The sequence below is a fragment of the Pieris brassicae genome, chromosome 3 (genome assembly GCF_905147105.1).
Source record: "Pieris brassicae chromosome 3, ilPieBrab1.1, whole genome shotgun sequence".
Classification (NCBI taxonomy): domain Eukaryota; kingdom Metazoa; phylum Arthropoda; class Insecta; order Lepidoptera; family Pieridae; genus Pieris; species Pieris brassicae.
In genome coordinates this window covers 7,567,460-7,595,372 of record NC_059667.1, presented here as the reverse complement: position 1 = coordinate 7,595,372, position 27,913 = coordinate 7,567,460, and the positions used below count along the sequence as shown (strand labels likewise).

The window sequence follows — 27,913 nt, the reverse complement described above, 5'->3', positions numbered from 1 at the left end:
AATATAGGCGATACATTCATAATTTAACTTATTTGCTCATTTCTTATCACGAATGTGTTGTCTCAAGCTTTGACCTCTCAATCAGTATATTGTTTAGTTTTGTTGTAGCTAGTCGATTATGTACTAAAAATGATACGCTCATTTAGGCCGAATTTATTAAAATTAAAATATAGTTGTAAAATTAAACATGGGGCCCGTTGCGTATCAAAGAGCTCGAAGGATGAAAATTTGTTTCCCGAAAGAGTTGATTTTCCAAGTCGTCACATCGGACCAAGAGACCAGGACATAGTTACCATGCTGGATCTCTTGGGATATAAGGTATAAAATAACAACCCAGTGTTGTTACAACCCTGTTGGCCTTGATCTCAGGATCCATTCTTCTTTAAGCCTTCTGTGCTTGACCCACGTCATTTTTTAAAGACAAGCCCGTTTCCTCACAATGTTTGCCATTACTGAACATCTACTTGTTGGATGGGGTGATTAATATCTCTGGTAATTCCTTAAGGCGAATGGTGTAAGGCGATCGCGCAAGAGATGATGCGATTTCGTGGTGTTCGTATCTTTATTCTTTATTCATATTTCAGAGTTTGGATGAATTAACAAATAATGCTGTACCCAAACAGATTCAACTCAACGGTCTCATGGAAATAGACGATCCGATGAGTGAGTATAATAAATTTCTGACAGACTTTATTGTCTTATTAATTAATACTATATTCAGTTTAAAAATATTGTATTACGGCGGATAATAAATTCCAATGAAGAAATCGTACAACATTTTACTATAAACGTATATTTTTTAATACAGGCGAATACGATTTAATTGAGAGAGTAAGAAAAATCTCGGAACAGAATCAAATATGGCGATCTTTCATCGGCATGGGATACCACAACTGCTGTGTGCCGCACACAATCATGAGAAATATGTTCGAAAATCCAGGATGGTATGGTGAATTTTATATTACGTGTCTTTATGTTTTATACAACAGTATGCAGAAGGGCATCATTCATATAAAGTGGTATACCGTCCATGGACGCATTGGCAGATGGCTCGTAAGTGGGTTACTGGTCTTAAGAGTATTTTATGGGCAACAACAACAAAGAATATGCAATAAGATTTTTCTTGCAATTAAACCATGATCGTACCTTAAACTGTTCTGGTAACGTTCAGCACAGAAAACTTTTGACAAAGACGTTGCAAAAATAATAATTTTATATCGTATACTACTCTTAAAAAATCGCTTGGTCAATATTTTTCAAAATTTTTATTAATTTTAAGACATCTTAACTTATATCACAAGTACTAAAACAGTATTTAGCTGGATTATATTAGGTAGTGGGTTGATCAATTTTAAAGAAGGCATTGTTGAGCCTATCTCGTACCTTATACGCTGTTTTGCTGATAATTTTTTTCTGCTTAACAAACATTTCTGGTTTTATTTTTTGTAACTTATACCGTAGATTTAATATTATTTTTAATGTGGTAAACTTGAATTAATAAATATAACCATAAACCGCTAGTAGAATGAAAAATAACTTAGTTATGATTACGTTCGTTAACTACGCTACAAACTTCATTTTTTTAGGACAACACAATATACACCCTACCAACCTGAAGTATCGCAAGGAAGATTGGAAGGTCTTCTAAATTACCAGACAATGGTCTGTGACATGACAGGTTTGGATGTAGCGAATGCTTCTTTGCTTGACGAAGGTACAGCTGCTGCAGAGGCGCTAACTTTGTGCCACAGGTAATCTACTCCCATGTTTAGGTGTAAATTGTTTAAATGTTAAAAAAATTATTATATAATACTAGCTGACCCGTATATTACATGCCATGTATATTACACAGGAAACATTTTTTAGTTCAATAAAAATAACGAATCTATTATAATAAAAATAGGGTTTGCTCGTAGAGTGGTGACCATTAAGAGTTGTATGTATTTGTATATGTTGAATCATAAAAAAATAAAAACAAAAAAATGTCAAATATTTTTTTTTGTGGTAGACACCTCTTATCACTTAGGGGTTTGAAAGATAGATAGTAGCCGATTCTCAGACTTACTGAATATGCATAAAATCATAAGCATCGGTCGAGCTGTCTAGTCTAGTTTAACTTCTAGTCTCTTCTGTTCTAACCTAAAATAATTGTTTCGGGATTCATACGTTCGGGCCTGCGTACCTAAGCCATGACCGCCAATTCATCGTAATACCTAAACAATCTACATATGTGTCAGAGACATATCGTGACTCCATCGACATTGACATTGTCATTAGCACATAATACACTAATAATCTTACGTACAACATTTAATTTACGTGGATTGCTTTTAACACTACAAATAACAGCACAATGCTCCGCTGTATACGCAATCAGTACTGTCGCGTGTTCCCTGAACGCACCGACGAAAGTCAATTCGGCGCTTCGACCATTTTGTCTACTTTGATTGGTCGTAACTATATTTGTACTTTTATACATTAAGAAATAATTCCAAACTATGGAATGATTAAATAATAACAAATCAAATTTAATAATGATTCTTCAAAGTAATAGCTTTGGTTAATCAAGAAATCTCAATGCTTAACGCAACAATAATGTGACTCGATATAACATTGTGCTAATCATAACATTCCTTGACATATATAATTACTTATCATAGTTGTTTTTCCGAACTGTTGCTGCAGGCACCGAGTACCTGGAAAGCAGTCAGCAGTGCCATTGCACGGTTGTAATTGCTACCGTAGCCGTGCGTGTTTTCGTAAAACTTGTTCAGAATTATTACATTAATAATAATAATTTATTTATTGCGGAAAATCATAAGTCCACATGGTTATTATTGTGTTAGTTACAATATGGTCCTAAATATAATATGAGTTAACTTTAAACTATTTTAAACCATACAATTTAACCGCATATTGCAATGACACATGTACGGGCAATCCTTTCCGCTATTACCACCAGTATGATATGAGGGCTTTCCCGCACGCGCCTTACTAGATATACAGATCCCTTGCTCATCGTGGAGTAAAAACAGTCACGTCACAAACTGAGGCGCTCAAAAGCACTATGGATGACATAGTTTATACGATTGAACAACTACCATGTACAGCCAACATGCTGGTTGCTGAGATTTTTGATCAGTCCATTATGTAATAGAGGGAGATCTCAACACCACTGTCTCACTCAACGTACTAATCTATACGTATCCGACAAAGAATCTGCCCCATTCACGTACTTTATTTGATTTTCATAACAATAGTAAAATATCTATATTTACGACTTCACCTGGTATTTGAGATGCTTTCGTCAGTTAAGGAATTAACTCTTGTACATTGATAATTATTCTAGTCATGACTTCCGAGCATTTCATTTCTTACCGAGCACTATTACAGAACCAATACCAAATATAATTGATTTACTAATTGTGTGGGTAGCCTATAAATCTATTAATCTAATTAATCTAATTTATATTTCAGACATAATAAACGAACAAAATTCGTTGTATCAGAACGCCTTCATCCACAAACCCTCGCCGTGGTTACAACTCGACTGGATGCTCTTGGCTTAGAAGTTAAAGTATTGCCGGATGTCCGTGAGGCCGATTTTGCCCAACGCGATATATCCGCAGTATTACTACAATGCCCCGATACAAGAGGACTTGTCTATGATTATTCCGGATTGGCTGCTACTGCGCAAGAGCATGGTGTACGTTTTAGCTTTTTTAATTATATAACATATACCTATATTATAGGCAGAATACAAAATACCATCTGTATCACCTTGAAGTCCGTCGTTCCACAACTGAACGTTTCGTATGGTAATAATCTCCCAGGCACTGCAACTATGTGGAACCAGCTGCCCACTGAAGTATTTCCGACCTAATTTGATATAGAATCCTTCAAGAAAAGAGCGTACCAATTCGAGTGTCGTTGGGCGGCGTATCACTTAACATCAGTGAGCCTCCTGCCCGTCAGCATACATTTTTTTATATCAATTATTATATTATATTTCGGCCGTACATAGGGGAGTGTCTTTCTCGATGTTAACATACGGGAGTGCATGTTGGGTCTGGCAGTTTCCCTTCTTTTAAATTACTTATGTTCAAATTTTATATTATGTGCAACGAAGTGTTAATAAATAAATAAATAATAAATATATGCGTTTTAAGAGGACTTGATTTTAATTAATAATCACAAAGTCCCAATAATTTTGTGATTATTAACCTTTGACAGCACATTTTAAATTAACGACTCCTTTACAGTCACTAGTTGTGGTAGCGACAGATCTTCTGGCCTCAGCGTTGTTACGGCCACCAGCGGAATGTGGTGCCGCTTTAGCCGTGGGAACCTCACAAAGGTTTGGTGTACCTTTGGGTTATGGAGGACCTCATGCTGGATTCTTTGCGGCGAAACACGCTTTGGTTAGATTATTGCCTGGTCGTATGGTAGGTGTAACACGGGATGCTTCTGGAAGAGATGCGTATAGGTAATAATATATATTCACAATTGGATTTTTCTTTATGTTCAATTAATATCACAATCTATGTAGAGCTTGATTAAGCGTTATGAATTTTAATTTTATCATAAACGAAGGGCTTCAACCAAAATAATGTTTTTTCCTATAATTCATAGTAGATTGGGTATTCTTGTGTGCAGTATTGGCTGCAGTGTCTTCAGCATGCGACTGTCATCACATATATCGTAGATTCAATCCCTGGCTGTGCATTAATGCACTTCCTTTCTATGTGCGCATTTAACATTCGCTCGAAGAGTGAAGGAAAACATCGTGAGGAAACCGGCTTGCCTTACACCCAAAAAGTCGACTACGTGTGTCAGCCGCAGGAGGCTAATCCCCTACTTGCCTATTACATTAACAAATGATCATGAAAGATATACATAAATCTGAGGCCCAGGCCTAAAAAGGTTGTAGCGCCACTAATTTATTTATTTTAGATTGGGTATGGTAAATTTATAGAAAATATTCACGGGAATTAATGATGCAAATAATTCAATTACTAGATTGGCTCTTCAAACAAGAGAGCAACATATACGTAGGGACAAAGCCACTTCGAACATTTGTACTGCGCAAGCACTTCTTGCCAATATGTCTGCGATGTACGCGGTGTACCACGGACCACAAGGGCTTAAAGATATCGCCAACAGAGTGCATAATGCCACCTTGGTGTTGGACCATGGTGAGTTTATTTTTTTCTAGTGCCGAATATTTGTTTATTTGACAAAAAAAATATGATTTGTTATGAACTTATGTTACAAATATAGGTATCATTTATTGTATGGATGGATATTTGTACAAGATGCAGCGTTGAGACCGTTAATTTTGATCAAAACAAACAGATAAAAATTATGTGGAATTTTTATTATATTCATCATTATATAACTAGAAAATAGTGAATTAATTTCCATTGACCAAAATTCTTCTTACATCCATTTTTTCCCTTATTCTGCAAAATAATAATATCCGAAAATCATCGAAATTGAATAAATATCTTAATTACATCAATTTTGACAGGTATTAAACAACGCGGACACACACAAACAAACGATGTCTATTTTGATACCCTACATATAATTCCAAATGAAGAACATAATGTAGACGCAATTAAATCAAGGGCTCAAGAGAAAAAAGTAAATCTACGTTACTTCGAAGACGGAGCGATCGGTGTTGCGTTGGATGAAACGACGACTATGCAAGATGTTGATGACTTATTATGGATATTTGATTGTAAAAATGTTAAAGAGGTAAATTTTTCAGGTAACAGCCATATCGTAAAATATAACAATCTTCATATTATCTTACTAATTAAAGCGTCGAAAATCAAGTATCTAGGAACTTTTAAAATGTATTTATCACAAAATCTACTTATATTATTCTTTTAAAGTCAAATTTCGTTTGGTAAGTAATTAGTCTGGTATTTAAGTAATTGTAAATGTCACGATATTAAAATAAGTCTTGTATTATTATGTTAAATGTAAACAAGTCGGTCCATACAGCTATTTATTTTTGCAGGGTAAGCCGGAATGGCACTTGGAAGTACATTGATATCTCAAATATTTAGATTTCCGATTGCTATTTACACAATGTATAGATTTCCTAGGAAATGTGTCTAATATAATTTGTTTTACACATTTCCGTGCGATTTTAGGAATTACATAGATTTCCGAGGAAATGTATATAATGAGGGATTACATACATTTTCGGTAACAAATACAATACAATATACCAGATATAATACTTATAGATAGAGTCAATAAAACATCTATACGAAAAACTAAATATACAGATCTGAATTATGAAATTAAAACGATGTGTTAATAAAGTATAAATAGTTCCTATGAAAACACCGGAATAATCTAAAAACTGATACACGAATCTATGAAATTGTTAGACCTCCAGAAGTTCATTTGTATCATCCTTCAAAAAGCAATTATATTAAATACAGCAAGAATAACCGCAAATTTCTACTCGATACCACAATAACTGTGTTCACTTGGCCTAAACCCGTACAATAGTGTACTCGGTTTGATTTATTCAATCATGAGCTAGAGTAAACAAATGCTAAACATTACCGTTATATATAGTTAATTGCTATGTTTGATGTAAAGGCAATCAAGTCTTCCCGCTAGCATGAATGACTGGGCTCACCCGTACTCGTTTAATAAAACAAAAGCAGACACTTACACAGTAAAACAGTTTTTTAATTAATTCAAAATAATCTTAAAAACAATATATTACATTATTTGACTTGACAAATGGATTAATGTACTATGATAAATTTTCAACATATCATACAGATTATTCATAAAAACCTAGACCTAGAAGTCCAGTTACTTCTTTACAGTCCTCTTTGGTCTCTTTTCACCGCAGCGTTAACTCTATTCGTCAGAAAGAGACATAAGCGTGGTAGAAAGAGTGGGTAGGTCTTGAGGATAAATAAAGATAAATTACACTTTTCCTACAGGTGACGGGAACTGGTGACGCAAGATCACGTAGCATACAAAACGGGCCTTTCAGAAGAACATCACCGTTTTTGACACATCCGGTGTTTAACGCACATCATTCTGAAACACGATTGGTCAGATATATGAAACGACTTGAGAATAAAGATATTTCATTGGTCCATTCGATGATACCCTTGGTAAGTTTAAATTGTAAATATTTGAAATACAGGGTTTTTAAAATAAATGTAACTGTGATAATGGTAACACTTTTAAACTTAACGTCGACTAAAGGTCTTGTATCTAAGGTCATGTAATAATTAAAAAAAACAATATTATTAACATATCCAAGGTCCAGACCTATTCCTAAGTCTGGCCCCGTCAATGTATTGCATTTTGACATACGGGAGGTCCATTTGGTGCTAAAACTTAGTGTGACTGGTTTCGAAAAATTATGTGTTGAACGCTTCAAAGATTCTTGAAAACCCACTCTTAATTCCAGGGTTCCTGTACAATGAAACTAAACTCCACAACGGAGATGATGCCATGTTCTTTTAAACATTTCACCGATATACATCCTTTTGCCCCTCTAGATCAGTCTAAAGGGTATCATGTGTTATTTGAAGAGCTTGCCAAAGATCTTTGCGCTATTACCGGTTATGATCGAGTTTCGTTTCAACCTAATAGGTAAGATTCTATTAAGCAATTATTGAAAACATTGTGTTAAAAGACCAAAAGTGAGTTTAAAGCAACAAAAATTGTTTTATTATGAAATAAACAAATATGTACGAGTATGAATTGAATATAAATCATAGGGACAGTTTTGATACTAAAAACAAATTAAACTAAGGAGCTGCTTGGGTCCAAGTAATGTTGCTCTAGTTTAATTCATTATCCTTTTTGGCATATTATTTATTAATTACGTTCGAATACAATTTATATTATGACCTAAATTATTATGTTTACGGCACAAAGAATAAAGGGATATTAAACACCTCAAACGTGCGAAAGTAAAGTGTGTTTGTGAATACATTTATAGTGATATTAATCTCAAACAGGCAAACTCGTTTTATAAAAAAACGTCCTAAACTTCTTTTCACCTTATCGATTTTATATCATCGTAAAATTGTCAATAGAACATCACAATACAATCAATATACCTCGCTATATTGTAGTATTCAAAATTTAACACATTATTTATCTACCGAAAACAATTACGTAAAAAGCTTCGCGAATTAACCTAAAAACCTAATTCCAGTGGTGCCCAAGGCGAATACGCCGGTCTGCGAACAATTAAACGTTACCACGAATTCCGTGGGGATACGGGACGAAACATATGCTTGATACCAGTCAGTGCGCATGGGACGAATCCGGCATCGGCTCACATGGCTGGTATGCGAGTTTGCGCAATACGAGTGACGCCCACTGGTGACGTTGATATGGAACATCTTAAGGATAAGGTAAGTAAATTGACACCATATCTATCGGCTAATTATCACCTTTATGCTGATGACCTCCAAATGTATGTTCAGTCTACACTGGATGAACTTCCTCTTGCGATACAGGCGATGAATGATGATCTTCATAATATAGCCAACTGGAGTAAAGACTTTTTTTTAAATTTATAGTGGGCCTACCTCCCCGGCGACTTACGCCCCGGGGCAGACGAAGCTAAGCCTTAATTAATTAGCAGGTCGTTTCACATAAAGACATTGGACTTGTATTTTTAATTCTCTTTTAAACTTTATATAAATCCTTCAGTGCATTAGCAGTTTTACATTGGTGTATTTTGGTCGTAACATTAATCCTGCGAAGAGTCAAGTCATTATCATCGGAAGCCCTTTCTTTATTTCAAGGGTCAAATGGATTCAGCTCCTTGGCGTTTACCTTGACGGCGTGGCCTTGACTCTCAATACGACTGTTAAACACCTTCTTCGACCAAACGTTATCCTAGGGTCATCACGCAAAGGAAAGAATCTATACGACGCTTCTTATGCTCTGAGACATCTTTTTAATTTCCTTCCTATCCGCACTAAAACAATGTTAGCGTAATCTCTTCTTCTTCTTCGTTATTCAGGTCGAGGAACATAGTGCAAACATATCATGTCTGATGCTTACCTATCCCAGTACTTTTGGTGTGTTCGAGGAGCGAGCGGCTGATGTTTGCGCATTGGTACACAAACATGGCGGTCAAGTTTATTTAGATGGAGCTAATATGAATGCACAGGTAATTTGTTCATAATTTTTGCTGTATCTACATCATATGTAGTTAATTTTTAAATTTTTCCTATCAATTGATACCTCCTTGTACAAGCCACATTCGTGGTTTTAATAAATGAATCCCTGGCTACCGACTAGAAGCAGTAGTATGGGCATTAGTCTAAAAAGTTTTTTTCCATAAAAATAAGTATAGAGTTTGAGAGTGAATTTTACTAAAGCAACTATATCTTAGCCCCCACAATAACACAAAATTCCACCCGTATCACCTCGACGTCCATCGATTCACAATTGAACGCCTTTAAGGCAATGTTTGCCTTAAAGACGCACACTACCGCTATGTAGTATAGCGTACCAATTCTTAAAGGCCGGCGTGAGGGCGCTGGCATTGAGAGTATCCATGGGAAGCTTTATCACTTAACATTGATAGTGAGCCTCCTGCCCGTTTGCCCCTTGTTAAAGAAAAAGGGTTTCTATAGAGACTTTAACAATTGAAGAATCTAAAATTTGTTTCACAGTAAATTATTTATAGAAAACATTATCAATTTTATTTGGAAAATAGTTTGGGGACAGGGGCTTCCATTTCTATGCTGCCCCGAGGCCTCCCCACCTGCAAATCCGGTCTTGAGATTAGTAGGACCGGCAAAAATTTCCTAACCTACTGGCGCCTAATGTGTGAATGCCCAGTGGCACAAAAGAATGCACCAATGGATTTTCTTTCTATGTGCGCATTCAACATTAGCTCGAACGGTGAAGGAAAACATCGTGAGGAAACCGGCTAGTCTTAGACCCAAAAAGTCGACGGCATGCGTCAGGCACGGAAGGCTGATCACCTACTTGCCTATTTGATTAACAAATGATTATGAAACAGATACAGAATCTGAGGCCCAGACTTAAGAAGGTTGTAGCGCCATTGATTTATTTTTTATTATTGCATCGTGCTTATAATAAAATCACATTTCCCTGGGTAACTGACGTCTTGCAGAACCTTTTGAAACGTATTAATCAATTACAGGTTGGTCTATGTCGTCCAGGTGATTATGGCAGTGATGTATCCCATCTCAACTTACACAAAACCTTTTGCATCCCACACGGCGGAGGTGGTCCAGGAATGGGGCCTATTGGAGTGTAAGTTCTATTGGAGCTTAAAAAGTTTTTCTTTTAGATAAAGATACCGGCAAACTTCTTGAGAATTAAACGAGGTACTCGAGGTAAGTTTGTCCATCGTATACACATAAACGTCGACTTATTTACCAATCACGCGAACGACACATCACTCCCCCCCCCCAGTGACACTTAAAAATCGCTTCTGCGCAGGCAAGGACATTTGTTCAAGATGTTTGCTGGTATCTGTATAAAGACAAGGAACTCTGCAGGACACCGTCGTTAGAATATATTTTTAACGAATGATTTTCTTAATAAGCTACACTTTTACGTCAAAGTCACTTTCTGATAATCTTACTATTGCGTAACTTTAACAGCCCTTTATGTTTTGATAATATTGTTCTGTTTTGATAATCGTTATTATAATGCGAATATCTTCACTTTCGACTAAAGAAAACAAGTTCTAATAATATGTTTATATTAAAAACATACTCTTACAGAAAGGCCCACTTAGCCCCGTTCCTTCCATCACATCCGGTGGTAGACCCACTGGCAGACCTTGGTGAAGCAGCCCATAGCTTTGGTTCCGTCAGCGCTGCGCCTTACGGCTCTTCAGCCATTTTGCCTATTTCTTGGGCCTATATTAAAGTAAGTAGAAAGTTCGTCCGTCGTTAAAACTGAGCGTTTTTCAGTACTTTTTTCCGTGCACCACCACCACCATGCGGTTCAGATGCGTATCGACATATTTTCAAACGGATTCAACTTATGACCCTTTGAGACGCTTTCGGACTTAGGGGCTTTCAAGAAAAGAGCCGATTCACTGCAAGGTCGGCAACTCTCCCCGGCTAGCCCCCGGCGTTACAGCTGTCGATGGGCCGCGGTTATTACTTTATTCAGTGATGACCTACTCGTAATGGGACGGAACCATTAAAAAAAGAGCGTACCACTCCTTAAAAGGTTGGCAACGCACTTGTGAGCCTTCTGGCAGTGTGAGTGTCCATAGGCATAACACTTAACAACAGATCAGCCTCTTATTTGCGCTCTGTTCTATAAAAGTTGGTAAGGACAGTTGTTCCTAATTATGACCTTTGTTTCCGAGTCTCGGTTGTGTACAAATTAAACTATTGATTATTTCGGATGGTCACGTCTGTTTCAAATTTCAGATGATGGGTCCAAAAGGTCTCAAACGCGCTACACAAGTAGCTATTCTCAACGCGAATTACATGTCACGAAGGCTGGAGAAATATTACAAGACACTGTACAAGGGAGAACGCGGACTTGTTGCTCACGAATTTATAATTGATGTTCGAGATTTGAAGAAAACAGCCAATATTGAACCAGGAGATATTGCAAAACGACTTATGGACTTTGGTAATCTAATAATAATTAATAAAAATAATTTATTTTATATCATATAGACAGCATACGAAATTTCACCTATATCACCTCGACGTCCGTCGTTTCACAACTGAGCGTTATTTAAGGCAGTTTTTGCCGCGCACCATCATTATGTGAAACCAGCTGCCCACTGAAGTATTTGCGAATAGGTTTGACTTAAGGTCCTGCAAGAAAAGAGCGTATGGATACCGTCAAACATCTTGAACAAATGTCCTGAGCGATTTTTAGGTATCACTTAGAGGGGGTGTGAGGGGGGGGGGGCAGTGGTTAGGCGGCGGGAGAGTGACGGGTCGATCGCGTGATTGGTAAATCAGTTGACCTTTGTGCCCCGCGCTGTGTACGATATGCACTTTCCCCCACTGCCCTGTTTAATGCTCAAGAAGTTAGCCTATATCTGTACCAATTCTTAAAAAGCAACCCACTCGCGAGCCCTCTGGCATTCAGAGTGTAAGAATCACTTAACACCAGATGTGCCTTCTGCCCATTTGCCCTGTTCTACAAAAAAGAAGATTACGATAAGATTAAGATACTTGGAATACGTTTCATAAATTTAAAAAATTAAATATGATATTATTTCGCCATAAAATATCAGTCTGTTCGAAATACCAAAAATTGTCCCGCGATTTTGACTTTATAAAGTAGTCCTTAATAGTGTTACTATTTTGCTTTAGATTTAAACTCAATATAGTAGATTTCATTTGGAAAAATACATACATAATTAGCAATATTTAAATCGTATTGATCAGTTCTATTATAACTTAAATATGGCTTACTTGCACTTATGTGAGTACCTCTTAACTGTAGAAACTTTAATAAGTTTTATAACTAAACTAAATTCACAGTTTTAATCAAAGTACTTGAGTAAAATAGTACTGCACTAATTTAATTATAATAAGGGCTATAAAGATTGCGAACGTTTCTTAGTTTAATACTTGATTGTCAATTGTTTTTTTTTAGGTTTCCACGCACCGACAATGTCTTGGCCGGTTGCCGGCACCTTGATGATAGAGCCTACAGAATCCGAAGATTTGCAAGAGCTGGAGAGATTTTGTGAAGCTCTGATCACGATTAGGAAAGAGATTAAGGATATAGAAGACGGTGTTATGGACAAACGGTTAAATCCATTAAAAGTACGTCACAAAGATATATTTGACTAGGTTCTATTTTTCACGGTGGTACTGTAAGTTCGTGCTTTCTTAAGAACATGGAAGACTGCCCAAGTGATTCATACAAACGCTTACAGTTATTATTGCTTATACAGAAGAACAAGATACAGATGAAAAAATATGGTACAGGTCCATTTGCATTGTGGTGAATAAAGAAAATTTATAAAGAAAACCGACAGAGAAAGTGTCTGGTTCTTGCCATGTATATATACCAATATATATATATATATATTTACACGCTTAATATAATTGTTAACAGCGTTGTGAATATGTATTTTATGTTGAAAAAAAATAAAGCAAATTTTGTAGATTCAAATAATAATATATATAATATTCACTAGATGGCGCCACACACACAAGCAGACGTTATAACAGAAGACTGGAATCGACCCTACAGCCGAGAACAGGCTGCTTTCCCAGCGGTAAGTAAAATAATATACGTTTTATATATTAGATACACACACATATTTTGAAATTATCGTATTAATTAGATTATCGTTACGCCAGTCAGTGTAATTTTGTTTATATTGCAATATAACCATTGCAAAATATTGTCGTACCGAACAAATATCGACGATAAAAGTAGTCTGTCTTGTGTAACTCGTACATCGGCAAATAATTGGAGTGAAGATTCTTTATTGGTGTTGGAAAAAAAATTACCGCCACATTTTTCGGTTACGTGTCATCTTTTTCTTGTCCCTACCACGGTTGATTCGAAGAGATTCGAATCCATTTATAACAAAAATATATAATAACGTTAACAATGACAGCAATAATTATATTACAATTAATGAAATTCTGTAATATTTAGTAGTAATAAGGTAAAATTAAATAATTGTGTTATATATATTCATGTCTAAGATAATAAGAGCCTTTTGTCAAACTTTATCTAATTTTTTTAACTTAATAATTTATCTAACTTTATTTAACCAATTTCTGTAAAGTTACAAATAGTAGATGATTTTTCGAAAAATAAAGAAGTTTCACTTTTCACGTGTTACACTTTTCACATTTTTTTAAAAGATTTTTTTACATACAATTAACAGACTGGACTATAGACTGAAATCCTAATTCTGACTGAAGTTTTCAATTGTTTCTTATTATTTTCAGGCATTTGTCAAAGGTGAAACGAAGATTTGGCCCACAGTAGGAAGAATTGACGACATGTACGGTGACAAACATTTAGTATGCACCTGCCCGCCCGTTATTGATGACTTTTGAATAAAATAAACCATTTCAGTAATATATTATATTTTTGACAATATTCTCTTAACAAATATCATCACGCTTTTCTCTTATTAGAAATTTAAGCTATAGTTTTGCCGAGAACAAATTTTCTATCTGACTTTTTACAATTTTGCGCTAATTATCAACATAGTTAATTCAAGGCAACTGGTTTCTTTTATTTCTACAAGAATTCGAATATAGCATTCAATATTTAATTTGACTCGAATCACAGTACATAATGTGTTTAAAAAAATCTATTGCTCCATTTACCAATTAAAACCGCCGTCACTATCAGTCTGCTTAAAATAATACAGCTTTATTCTTAAGCAAAGGATACAACACAACTCCAAGAAATCACACATATAAACGATTCAAAATGTAAAAAGTTAGAAAAAGTTAAGTAACATTATTTAGGTGGAGAACTGATTGTCTCTTTTGGGTAGAGCCCTAGCCTCACCCCAAAGTCTTTAGGAGTGCGTAAAGCTGGTCTTGTTGGGAACGGATAGTACGAACTTGATGATGGACTACGAGGCATAGACAAAGACGATAATGTGTCTGTTTCTAAAAGAGACGTTATCGCACTGCACGTATCATCTGATTCTATTCGCACAGTATCACTTTTTATCGTATAGTCTTTTGGGAATGAGAGTGTCTCACGTTGTGGAAACGTTTTCGGAGATATTGGTGTCGATATTTGGTCCAATGACGTTATTTGACACAATGTATCACTGGAATTACTCTTTGCACCCATCGGCGAATCATCTTCCATTGAGGGATCGTAAGTAAAACTAATAGAGGACGTTACTTTTTGGGAAAAATCACTCAACTGACTATCTGTTATTGTTTCACATATTTTTGGTTCTTTATCAAGTGTCCTACTACATATATCACTAACTTTTGATAACACATAGTCGTTATATTTACTGGAAGTTGATATCGGATAGTTGTAATCATCAGAGGCATATTTCCGTTCATATGTAGATGTGTCTTTTAGTTCTGATGATAGGGTTACAAAGGTTTTCGAATCACTTGCTAAAGAACATCGGTTATAATCAGATTTTTTATCATTCGAGAGAGATTCCTTTCGAGAATTGGAATTTCGAGTTGTTTCAATATTATTTAAAAATGTATCTTTACTCTCATCTGCTTCAAGTAATGTTGTTTTAAAATCACATTTTGCAAAAAATCCTTTATTTTCCCAACCATACAAATCAGTTTGATTACCAAGACAGTCACTACTAGGACTTTTCAAGCGTTTTAGGGAAAATTCTTCTGATAGTAATTTTTTTCTCATTTCAAAGGAGAAAGGATCATCGATTGAAATTGGCCGAGTTCTCAAAAAATCATTTTTGTCTGATAATTCACTATGAGGTTTCCTTTTAATGCCGCCTATTAAAGAATCTGAAGTGGATTCTTTGAGTAATGGAGAATCAAGTGATTTTGATATATTAAGATCAAGTTTACTATCTTTATCCTTATTTATATTTTTTTGCGTATGAGCAACGTCTGATGTAGTATTTGTTACATTTTGCTTTGTGAGTATTCTACTAAGAATTTGAGAGTTTTCCTGTATAATTTGTAATGCTCTTTCACTATTTTTACGGCCAGATTGTAAAGCATAGTCGTGTGGACTATGATCTAATTTTGGAGTTTGTATAGAAGAGACAATTTCTTTAACAGGCGTTTTAAGAGTTTGACTTTTAACATCAATACACGTCTCATTTCTACTATCTATACGGCTTTCTACTTTAGGACTGTCTTTAGGTTTTATCTCTTGGACTTTATCAGGACTGACAGATTTTTTACAGACAAATGTGTGCCTTTGTGGTAATGAAGAAGCTCTTTCAGTTTCATTTGTAAACTCATCTTGATCGTCACTTGTTAAAGTTAATGAGTCAGGTTTTTTGTGTACACGTGGATTTCTTTTCATTGGCCTTCGACTGGGAATGTTTTCGTTATTCGGATCTGTCAAGCGTGCACCAAAAAATTCTGGACTATTTTCAAAATATTTATCAACTTTTAGTGGAATAGGTGGTTCATCTTCACTTACAACCGCACTATCAGATTCTGGACTCTGAAGTGGACTTTCAATATCTGATGCGTAATTGTCTGATATGTCAATATCTGGTACAAAATTCGGATACATTGTAAAACTATCGATTAAATCTGGTGGTCTTATGGATAATTCAGCCTTAGAAGTAGAGGGTCGTCTAAGATTAGATTCGAAGTCATAGCAAAAGGACGATTTTTGTAGGTTTAAATGATGGTATGGAGATAAATCCACTGGACTTAAAGCAGTAAAATTGGCTGTGGAAAAATTAGACCTGCCACCTCGAGAAGTTTGAGTTGATAAGAATGTATTCTTATTACCAGATATATACTCATTATCGCTAAGTAACGCATGTGATTCAGAAAGGTTTAGGTTCAGATTATCTTTGTTTGGTCGTATTGGATTGCTTACGCTTTCTTGAAGTTCAATTGATAAATTTTCCTTACTTGTAGATTTAAAGTTTGTGGTTTCCAGTATAGATTGATTTTTTGTTGGTGATGATATTTTTTCAATATTACAGTTAAGTTCGTTTTTATGCGGTTGTGTCTTTATATTTTCATTTTCTTTATCTACATCTAGTAAATCAGTTTCCGATTCGCTTCCACCTTCATTTTCATCGCAAAGGCTTGTGTCTGTACTAGATCTAGAATGCGATGAGTATGATGAAGATTCACTTGAACTACGAGAACGAATAGAGGCAATCATCTCATTCGCTTCTATTTCTGATACAATAATACCATCTCCACTTTCATCTAAATCTATGGATGGTTTTCTACCTACTTCTACTTTGTCTTTTTTTATATCTTTCCACTTAACAGAATTTCGTCTATCTAATGTCTTACGCGTTTTTGCTTCTTTCCATGTGATTGTTTCATTTAAAGTTCCTTTCGAAGACGGTTTTTCATGGCTTGAGCTTTGGCGAGAAGGAGGTACGGCTCCGGGAGGAGGGCCAAGTCTTCTTCCTCTTGAACTAACTATAGCACTTTTACCAAGAAGTAAGTTATTCACTGTCAGTGAAGTAGGTGATGTTGGTACGCCAACTGTAACAAATTTAAGGTAGACTAAATAAATTTCTCCTTTTTAGTTAAGCTTTATATGGGTAAAATTAAATTATTAGTTCAGTCCTTTTTTATGCAAAGCGTTATTACTATTTACAATATAAGGTTAATTCCGTTCCAAAGCTTCAGAAGCTAGCCGAATAAATACCTGCAGCGTGACGAGCGCAGGCAGCCGCCAAAATGACATGAGCTTGTCTTTGTCGCTCTCTGAGGCGTGCGTATTGTCTTTTCAATGCTCCAATATCTAATGTAAGTCTATCACCCGTTCCTGATCGGTTGTCTCGTCGGGGAATTACCTGAAAGTTAAGTTGATTAGATTATGTCGTAAAATGGGTTTTTAGCATACTATCAGCAATTGTATACAAAACGAAGTCAAAGCAGAAGTTGTAGTAATACTCTAAAATTTTACCGTAGCTAGTGCTAATTTATTGCCATCATCACTAGAATCGCCTTCATCTTCCGAATAGAATAGCCGCAGACCTCGCTTCGTCATCGACTGCATCTGTCATTTCAAAGAAAATTTTATCTTTTTCAAGCCTAATTAACTTCTTTGCAATTAAAAGTATTGTTTGTAAATTATATTTATTGGTTATTTTCAATAAATAATTGTAACACTAACATGAACTTGATATTTAACGTGTGACATTCGAGAAAATAAATGTGTTAATTCGACTTTATCTTACAATAAAATACGGTGTATATAGAGGCATTGAATAAAGAAAAAAAAAATATTCCTCGAAATAGTTACAGAGAATTCTGGAAACTTCGTTGTTTTTTTTTTTACTAAAACGCTTACCGCTGATTGTATAGGTGGATGTGTAGGCGCATTTGGTGGCACTGGTGGGGTCACCCTATACCGATGTAGATTCCGTAGACCAGGCAATTCTGGTGCCGAGTTAAGAGATACTACCCTAGCGACGAGAGCATCACTTGCTTCCCACACAGTACTGGCCCCTCCTCCCATACAACTGTAGAATTCGTCTGCAGAACGGGCTGATAGTATTCGACTGGAAACAAATAACTATATTTTTACTCTGCTACGTTGTAAAAGCGATATCGTTTCTCAAGACATGGAAGGAATTGGTTCTTTATCCGCTAATGACGCAAACTTAGAATTATTAAAAACCAAAACTCAATATTAAAATCGCTTTTGAAGGTAAGTACTAAAGATGCTGCGAGTTCCAAATTACAAAAAATTATCAATAAATACAAAATCGCTTTGTGTAAGTAAATGTTATATATTTTTTGAATGTTTCTAAGATGAACACATTGTTTACATCCACAATAGTAGCACGCAGTTTCTGAATATTTTGGATTAATAGTAAGCCTTTAAATTCTTATAGTTATGTTGAAAGCCTATCAAAAACCCAAGATTGACAAAACATTCATATCAATTTTATACATGAATTAATAAAAATTTATGTAGTTATACTTATACTAACTATAGATAGCATTCTTACTCTTGAAGCATATCCCAAATAGCAAGAGCTGTGAGTAATAATATCTCATTCCCGTCAAGTAAAATCAAATCCCATATCCTTAGTAGAGCGTCTCGAGGAAGCCACGTTGCGTATAAAGTCAGGAACCATTGCATTGTAAACACATCCGGTAATGGAGGTTCTACTCCACCACCTGAAATTAGTTACTTATGAATTAATTATTTAATTATAAAAAAGGCATGCAAAATTCATATTAATTTTCATAATGTCCATACGAACATTAGCATAATGTCATAATAGTAAGTTGAGTTATTAATAATGGTTATCAAACTTATGGTCTAAATATTAGCCCACTCTATAAATGCACCTTAAAAATTTAATCGCATTAAAATTATATTGACGCGAAACAGCGAACACAGCTCATCGCAAAGTAATTTTACATTCTTGGCTATCTTTATAAGAGAGCTTGTGTATATTATATTATTTCTATTGTAAAATTTTCAATTAAAGTTTAATTAACTATTATTTGTCGTCATAATAGAAACATCATAATCTCTATCTCCAGCATAATCTTTTTTTTATTCCAATATTTACATCAATTATATTATTAACTTAAAAAAAGAATACTAAGAAAATTAATTAGGACAATATTATCTATTCGTTTTTAAAGTTGACAAAGAAATATCAAACTTAGGTTTGCTAACCGTATTTTGTGTAATGCTAATTAATATTATATGTTACCATCAGATATTTTTTGTAAATAATCCATGTGGTTGGCAAGTCGTGGTAGCCGCAGTCGCAAAAGGTCCCGAAAGGCAGCCATGTCAGCTGACAGTCCGCGAAGGTCATCAGCAAAGTAACCTTCGGGTAAAACAGCCTCCACCAAGTAAATCATCACCTGTAATTTCCAAAATATTGATCAGAAAATGTAAATAAAGATTAATAAACAAACAACAACAATAGCAATAAACTAAATAGTATATTATTAGTCTCTGCGAAGATAGAAAACTCTCGTTAAACGTAAATTACGATTATTTAAATGATCCTAATTCATGTGATTTTTTGCTTCAATTCAAGGAATTTGTATGACTCAAAACTGGGCTATTAAAAAGAGTGGCGGAGAGTTTCTTCTTGACCGCTCTACGCCCTTGACTCGCGAACGGGTTGTAAATGTAATCTTCAAATCAATTTAACAACCTTTCTGTTGACATTCATAAGTGTACTTGTGTGAATAAAGTTATGTATGAATTTGAAGGCGATTTGACTCAACCATAATAATCCAATTAGTAAGAAATCTGAAAAAAGTACCTTCAAAGAATCTGGTTCTGCTTTCTCCATTACTTCTAATATGATAGCGGCCATCATGTTGAACCCCTGACAGTATCCTACTTCTTTGTTCCATCTGAAAGTAGAAGGATTTGAATAAAATGCATCTACATACTAAGGTATCAATAATAAAATAAAAAACAGCTTATCGCTAAACAAGCATTATAAATTTGCACAGGATTTATCAATTTAAAGCAAAATGTATACAATAATATTCATTAAGTATCATCTATTAACCAGTTCATGAGCAGACTTTGCCTACGCCTTATTCAGTGGAAGATTAGGCTAAATCATGCCTGCCTAAACCATACTCTTCTGTCAATTCCTGCTTTTTTAACCGAAAAGGGGCAAACTCGCAGGAGGCTCGCCTGATGTTAAGCGACACCGCCGCCCATGGACACGCTTAATGCCGAGTGTGTTTTCGATCCTGCTATTACAATACCGTTTCAAAACCCGTGTCACTCTCCTTCCCGGACAAACCTTATTAAAAGTGTAACGCAAATTCTCTTAACAAAATTATGAGTGTAATGTAAGTGGTAACATACCGTGCGTAAGCCAACAAAACCCTTCTTAGCATGGCCTGATTCTCCCGTCCCTCAGTCCCACAGAATAGTGAGCAACCGGTACGATGCAGGTCCTAGAAAATAATTTACAAAAACAATTAAAGTAAACCATAAATAATAAAATATTACTACTTTACTTTTCAATGTATAGTTTAGCTATATTCATGGAATTTACTCATGCGCTTCTTAAACTTTGGACATATTAGGCCTGGAAGAAATATGAACATATATATATATATATATATTGGTACAACGGAGAGGCTGACATAGTATGGGTTTTTAACAAAGAATGAATTTAAAATAAATTATGTTATTAAAACGTTCTCAAAGTCGTCACAATACTAAAATTGAAATTAAAACAGGCTGGAGGCAGGTCTATACTCAAAATGGTGTTTCAACCACATACATTCTGAAATAAATTTTTCATATATTTGTTGTATTTATTGTAAATATTATATTATGTTGGTAGTAAATAAAAGCTTATTAATATTAGATTTGAATATATATAATATCAGCCGCGTCGTCTTCATGTTATTTTATTAGTCTTTTATAGCTGCATATGTAATAAAACGGTCTAATGTTAAGATGATTTTTAATGAATACCTTAAGTATTTGAGCGCTAAGCTCTGCATCATCTGGTTGTGCTGTGCCTCTGAAGCAGGCTCGCTCTGCTGCAGGCCAGTCTATGTTCCTGGAGCTTAGATGACGGTCCGCCAAGGTAAGCCATAGCTGATGCAAATGTAAACAAGAGCAATAAAAGTTAGATACAAACCAGTTGAAGAGATATAGAGAGTTAGAGATATATACATAATTAGAGAGATTTACTTTGAAGTTCAAAGTAAAATATTTAAATATATGGAGAGTTATGTAACCTAACTATAGTTAAGATACATATAAATATTTTAGCGTAAACAAAATGTAAACAAGCCGGCACTTGAAGGCAATTTTGAGCCCTATAGTTTTTACCACACTCATAAATTGTATTGTAACATTCTCGTTTCTGATAATGTCCAATAACATAAGTGTCATATTTTAAACCATTAAAGTCAGTTGTTACCCAGCTTTAACAAAGAGTTTTATTTAAACATCTCCATACAAAAACCGCCGCCGAACTAAATTCGGGCGATACTAAAATTTTAAAGACGTATCTTTGATTTATTTAAATTTGAGATTGTAATATTGCGTTGTCTCATAGTTCAACCAGAGAGGAGTGAAGATATAAGATTGAGGCACGTATTCTAGCTGGAAACACTGTATAATTTGTATATATCTTCCGTCGATCTATTCCTATCACACTCAATATTTGCTTTACCCTGTGAAATATTTTTTTTTTTTAGAAATCAGTGAATCGGGCTTAACTCTCACTTAACTAGGGATTTCAAGATAATATCAAAATATGTCCAGATGTTACTGTTACAAAGCCTAACCTTTACCGAACATATTTATAAACCATATCAATCTTACGTATTTGCAATTCATCAGTTGCCTTTTAAATGGCAATACATTTTGTAATTTATATTTCAAATCCAAACATCTGATTGACAAATCTTGTATCTCATGTCGATTATTTACAACGCGTGTTATACTGGCGTATATGAAATATCAACATGTGTAAACATACTGAAACTGAAGTGCATTCTATCTCGCTCTTCTATCTACAATTTACCATATAAATAAATCAGTAGTACTACAACCTTTTTAAGTCTGGGACCTCAGACTTCTGACATCTCATGACGTCGACTTTTTGGGTCTAAGGCAAGCCGGTTTCCTCACGATGTTTTCCTTCACTGTTCGAGCGAATGTACATAACATAACCAGAAATTCCATTAGTGCACAACCGCTGATAGATGTTTCGACCACGGGGATGAGAGTCGCTCGCTGAAGGCACTAGGCCAACACTGCGCTACGCTACAATTTACCTACCAATAATAATATCACAGCAAAAATAGTACTGTCTGTTTTATCACAAAATCACGCAATCATTCCAAGTGGGTGGAGACAATTACAATCCTGACATACCATTTTCGCTCTATCCACTTACTTTATAGTCGTCATACATGCCATTTAGGTAGGTCATAATATAAATGTATTAACCTATTTATAAACACGCATTATTGTATGGTAAGAGGAACAGAAAAGTAAAGGAAGAAAGAACTAAACTGGAGCCTAAATAAACTAAAAAGAGGAAAACAGAAAGTGAATAGAACAAATTAAGGAAACACTACATACGGTACATGGCAGAGAGTGACTCAGTACAGACAGCAATGGCGGGATTTGGAGGAGGTTTTAGCTTTTGATGAAATATAAATGTGTTTAAGCGTTAAAGTATCTAAAATAAATGACTATTATTATTATTAGTGTAAATATTTCTTTGTATAAGTCAAGTTATTTTCAGTCTCGCTTGAGAAATTCTAAATATAGACGTACTCAAGCTTCAGGTGAATGACGTCAAATAACTTTGGCTGTTTGCAAGGGATTTAGAAGGGAATTCAATTTATTGCCAAGACAGGCCCGCTTTGTTTGAGATACATTAGAATTTATAAATAACATTATGGATGCGAGTGATTGATTTATTGCCTTATGAATACTTAAATAAGAAGTACCTAAACCAATAAAATAAGGGCAAACTTGTGAACACTGTGATAGCAACTAAAGTAGTGTTTAGTGAATAAATTGTGATTATAACTACATTTTAGTAATGATGTGTTTTGAAAAGATATTATTTTGCAATCACAATTCATGTAACCATTTGTATGCCATTACGCAGTCTTTAAAAATAGTGAAATAGAAAGAAGGTTTTAGTTTTTAATACAAGTATAGATATTTAGAATCGGTTTGAAAAGTTACATACAATAATTGTTATTTAGTTTCTGACGCCTAATGCCAATTTTATGATTATATATAACCTACTTTTATTCAGAGAGCATGGTCTCTGTGTCATACAATGTTATCTCAAACAGTAGGGCGCTGTCAACGATGACGTCACCAAAGTCCGCTTTTATGGAAGTACATGTTCAAATTTTACAGAATCTTAATTATAGTTAATTTCATGGAATCAAAGCAGTGTATACAAGTCACTCACTCTTCTGCGAAAATGCTGAGGCACTCCAGCTGGTAGACGGGCCACTAGCCGCATTGCATGCAGCCATTCTGCGAAGCCTCCCTCGCCTGGGCCTTCGACGCCTGGGGTCACTCCGAACCGTGCATTTGTGTCCCCAGCTAAACAATGTACAATTAACATTCGTTCAATTTTACTAACGAAAGATTTTCCAGCATCAGTAGAATATTTATAGTAAAATCTTGTAAAAACTTTTCGATTGGCCTCTTGTTCTGTATGCAGTTATATAAATAACATACCTATATCATGTAAATACCTGTATTGCTCAAACGTATTACGTGAGCCGACACATTGCTTTCAATGGCAAATGATCGCTAAGTCTTTTTGCGAATCAATCAATACAACTAGAAGTAAACCCTTAAAAGATTTACCTGACGCGGCCCTCGCAGAACCCGCCAAATTCCTGAGGGAATTTAAAATGGCACTCATCTGATTCGAATAACACGTTCATTTGAATTCATAGTTCACATCACGCATCACAGCAATTTGTATAAATTCTATCTATTCACAAAACACGTCATGACGACTTGGCTTCGACCAGCTGATGCGATGTTTACTGGGCAATATTGGGCACTGCGCAGCCTCTAAGGAATAGGGCCTTTGTGGAATCGATGACTCAATAGCAGTATGCAGGAAACTATAGAACAGCTTAACGTGGTGTTTTGGGCATGCGCAGAACATTTTTCGAGTTAGTGTGCTGTATTGATTCCACACGGCCGTAGGTTCTTTGTGATGCGTATGTTATTTTAAGCTGAATGAACCGTATTTAGTTCCTTTCATAAACGAAGATCGAGATAGACAATTGTTTTTTCATAGCGTTTTCATGTCATTTTTATCTTTGAGTTGCGTTTCAATAGATTGTACTGTAAGTACGGGTTTCAGACGACAAAAGCTTTATATAAGTAATAAAATTGCAAATATCTAACAATTTTATTGTCAATTTATAAATACAATACTAATTAGAATTAGAGAAATATTTGTGTTTTCATTGTATATAAAACATCGCTTACCGACGACGTTATAATCATCATTATCGTCATATCAATAAGGTAATTGTTGTCTCCAATGACGTTTTTACTGACTGAAACTTAGTACGTATTATCGACTACTGTATTTATATATTTTTAACCGTCTATTTGTCTACCCAACTTCTTAAAAAGCGCTGAAAACGTCGAGTAAATATTGTAATACACTACTTACTAATATGTCTTAGCAGGACGCTAAAAGCCGCGCAGAGCTTTTTCTGATAACGGCGTTGTTTGTCTCGCATTCTTAAATATTTTGCGAGTCGGGCCCCAGCTGTTTGTAAACTCCTCTGCCATTCTATGACTTGAGACCGAAGCTCTTCAGTGTCTAAAACAACTTATACAAATGAGACAAAATTCTGATATTTTCAATAGTATAGGTAACATTGAAAAATTCTTTGGCATAGAGACAAACTCCTGCAAACTAACTACATACGTATAACTACACTAGCTTATTAGACCTATTATTATATAGCTATAATTAGCCTTAAACCTTTATTCCGATTAAAATATTCGTACCACTTAACTCTAAGTAAGCGGTATATGTAAAAAGCAAGCACTACGTTGTAAATCAAAGCAGAGTGGCTAAAATTATTTATAGGAACTCTTTTTAGTTAGAAGTTACCTAAAGATTCCAAGTAGCTTAGTTCGATGGCATCGGTTTGGTCTTCACAAATTGATTGGCCTGAAGTCACAGAGGCAACCGTTGTGGATCTGCAATATAAAACAAGTTGACGACTTCGTCCGCACTAAATAGTCATATGGTCAAGTTTATGACATACGGGAGTCATGGTCAGTGCTAAGTTTCGACTTTCTTATCCTTAAACTGAGAGATTGCGTTATGTACGCATTCATTCAAAATTTATGTTTTACATATTTTGTTCAACACCAAGACGTATTTTTCACCAAGACTACCGAAATGCAACCGCTACAACGTTTTGTTTTATAATGTAACAATAATATATGTATGTATTATTATGTGTTAGTGTATGTGCGGTTTTCGTTAGGCGCTAGTTGAAATCGAGTACTCGTAGTATAATTAATTAAGAATAGGAATAAAGAAAAATACACAATAAAAGTAAGCATTGAGATATACAAGAGTAAAACGTATCTACTACATTTTACGTTTTAATTTATTTTATTGTAACGGCGACTTCGGTTTATATTACTAAATGAAAAACTGTGACTTTTAATTTAGACGTAATGTAGAAAGTGTGTACGTATGAGAAGTGTTAGTATTAGTCATTTTTTTTAAGAGCGTACCAATTCTTGAAAGGCCGGCAACGCACTTGCGAGCCTTCTGGCAATGTGAGTGTCCATGGGCGGCGGTATCGCTTCACATCAGGTGAGCCTCTTGCCCGTTTGCCTGCTATTACATAAAAAAAACGTTATAACAGGAACTGTACAAGTAATTCGTCCTCGTTGGCATAGAGTATCCTGGCGTTGCAGATGAACCGCGACCAATAAGCGAACAACTGCAACGGCCTGATTTCAAAACCTATATCACGAAATATCAGACATTGACTTTTTAATTTTTTAATTTTATTTTATATGATGATATTTAATTTTAACTAGTAGAACTTATAAGAAGGAAATCGAAGTTTTTTTAAACAAAACAATGAGTCTGGATAAGGGTTATAGAGGACATAACAGAATCAAACAATGTATACCTGGAATAAAAATCAGTTCATCATCAACAACATACTCTAGATCGGAAATAATTGAGATAGTTCCTAAATTCTACAACATTGTCCTAAACATCAGATAACAGGGAATTTCGAAATGCAAAATGTCGCTTTATCGAAAATTTTTCAACTAATGACATGGACTTAATGTAATCCTGATTATGTAGTACTCCAATACAGGATATTTTTACTTTATTTAATACATGTATATAACTTAAATTTATGACATTATACTAGTAAAATACTCACCCATAGCTGCATCCTACCGCACTGCTGTTACTCCAATCATGCCGGTCGCCATATAACTCCTCTAGTAATTCTTCTATGAGAATTTTTACGTCCTTTTTCTGTAAAAATAAGATTCGTAATTAAATATTTGCATACTACTCTCGTAATCATTTAGTGAGGCGGGATTAATAGGACCTTGAGATAAGGCTCCTGGAATAAGCCATTTGCTCTACGCCTATTTGGATGCGGGTTTCATATTTGTATTGAAGTTATAATTAATATTACTCAGGCCTTCTATCTCGCTTCTTTTTTCCGGGGACGCAAATTATTGAATAAGTTCATTCATCAGGATTATGATGAATTATTTTTATAAATGCTACTATACTATATACAGGTATATAAATAGAAGTCACTAAGCACAAAACATAGCCCATAAAGTTTTTAAGGATTTTAATAAGATTTCTTACTATTACTTATTACTTACTTCTTATTAAATAACCAAATTGATTAAGCAATGTTTAATATATCTTTAGGCCCTATGGCCCAGCACAATCGAGAAGAAGTAAAAAATATATCTTCAATAATTTAATACTTTTAAAGGTTACAATAGGTACTTACTTTTTGCGGATTTACAACTGGTGGTGATGGTATATCAAAATGTTTTTTAAATGAGGGTACTTTTATTTCTTTTTTTCTCCTCTTCATCTGCCTGGGCTTGTAAAGACTTGAAAAATCTAATTCATATTTCACAACTTTTAAATTGATTTGTTCGTTTATTGTTATTGTTTTCATTGTAGACACTTGGTCGCTTCTAGCCACAGACACTGTTTTACTTATGAATAGAATATTGTTTGTAGTTGATGAAAGAGGTTAATGGCACAGAACAATATAAGTAATACAATATATTTGATTTTTCGTACTCAACACAATTCTTTCCTTTTCAAGATAACTTTAAACACACCTATTTTCGTATTTTACATTGTTTTACAATTATTATTATATTATTAGCTGTCCACCACTTGAAACTTTATTACGAATGCACAGTTTAATTAACTAACCTACTTATTTGAAATTAAATTATCAAATCAACATCCAAACCGATCTTCATTTGTTCTAACTGTTTTGGTCTAGTAACGTTTTTTCTAAACAACACAAGTGGTATTAATTTAAAACGCTAATGTTATGAAAGGATGGCACAAGGCGATAGACTCCCACTCAATTGTTGTTCGGCCTGATACTGTTGATAACGTTTAATTTATTCACAGCATTGCATATATAATGAGATAAAGGTCGCCACTCAATAATTTAATATTATTTTAATTAGATAGTTATTAAAATATACCACATCATAA

General features: G+C 34.8%; 2 protein-coding genes across 4 annotated transcripts; one reads left to right on the top strand and one right to left on the bottom strand.

Annotated features, from left to right (window-relative positions):
* The first annotated feature begins 74 nt into the window (after nucleotides 1–74).
* LOC123707356 (glycine dehydrogenase (decarboxylating), mitochondrial) lies at nucleotides 75–14,087 on the top strand. Its single transcript, XM_045657357.1, has 18 exons — nucleotides 75–318; nucleotides 585–663; nucleotides 809–944; nucleotides 1,587–1,751; nucleotides 3,478–3,706; nucleotides 4,263–4,486; nucleotides 5,020–5,195; nucleotides 5,531–5,760; nucleotides 6,981–7,157; nucleotides 7,460–7,644; nucleotides 8,216–8,417; nucleotides 9,035–9,184; nucleotides 10,190–10,302; nucleotides 10,779–10,926; nucleotides 11,442–11,649; nucleotides 12,634–12,806; nucleotides 13,184–13,264; nucleotides 13,953–14,087. Exons 1-18 carry the CDS (start codon nucleotides 130–132, stop codon nucleotides 14,061–14,063), a joined length of 2,976 nt encoding a protein of 991 aa, XP_045513313.1. The 5' UTR covers nucleotides 75–129; the 3' UTR covers nucleotides 14,064–14,087.
* Nucleotides 14,085–27,691, bottom strand: LOC123707355 (TBC1 domain family member 30). Of its 3 annotated transcripts, XM_045657354.1 has the most exons (14): nucleotides 27,180–27,691; nucleotides 26,583–26,680; nucleotides 25,274–25,362; nucleotides 24,824–24,976; nucleotides 23,588–23,724; nucleotides 21,109–21,234; nucleotides 20,488–20,579; nucleotides 19,925–20,018; nucleotides 19,358–19,514; nucleotides 18,638–18,809; nucleotides 17,974–18,184; nucleotides 17,587–17,679; nucleotides 17,326–17,473; nucleotides 14,085–17,159 (listed from the first exon to the last, which is right to left on the bottom strand). In XM_045657354.1, exons 1-14 carry the CDS (start codon nucleotides 27,351–27,353, stop codon nucleotides 14,476–14,478), a joined length of 4,428 nt encoding a protein of 1,475 aa, XP_045513310.1. In that variant the 5' UTR covers nucleotides 27,354–27,691; the 3' UTR covers nucleotides 14,085–14,475. The 3 variants fall into 3 exon arrangements, with proteins under 3 accessions (XP_045513310.1, XP_045513311.1, XP_045513312.1); XM_045657355.1 differs by lacking the exons at nucleotides 24,824–24,976; nucleotides 25,274–25,362; nucleotides 26,583–26,680; nucleotides 27,180–27,691 and adding an exon at nucleotides 23,995–24,180; XM_045657356.1 differs by lacking the exons at nucleotides 14,085–17,159; nucleotides 17,326–17,473; nucleotides 17,587–17,679; nucleotides 17,974–18,184 and having other exon boundaries at nucleotides 18,625–18,809.
* Nucleotides 27,692–27,913: the final 222 nt, after the last annotated feature.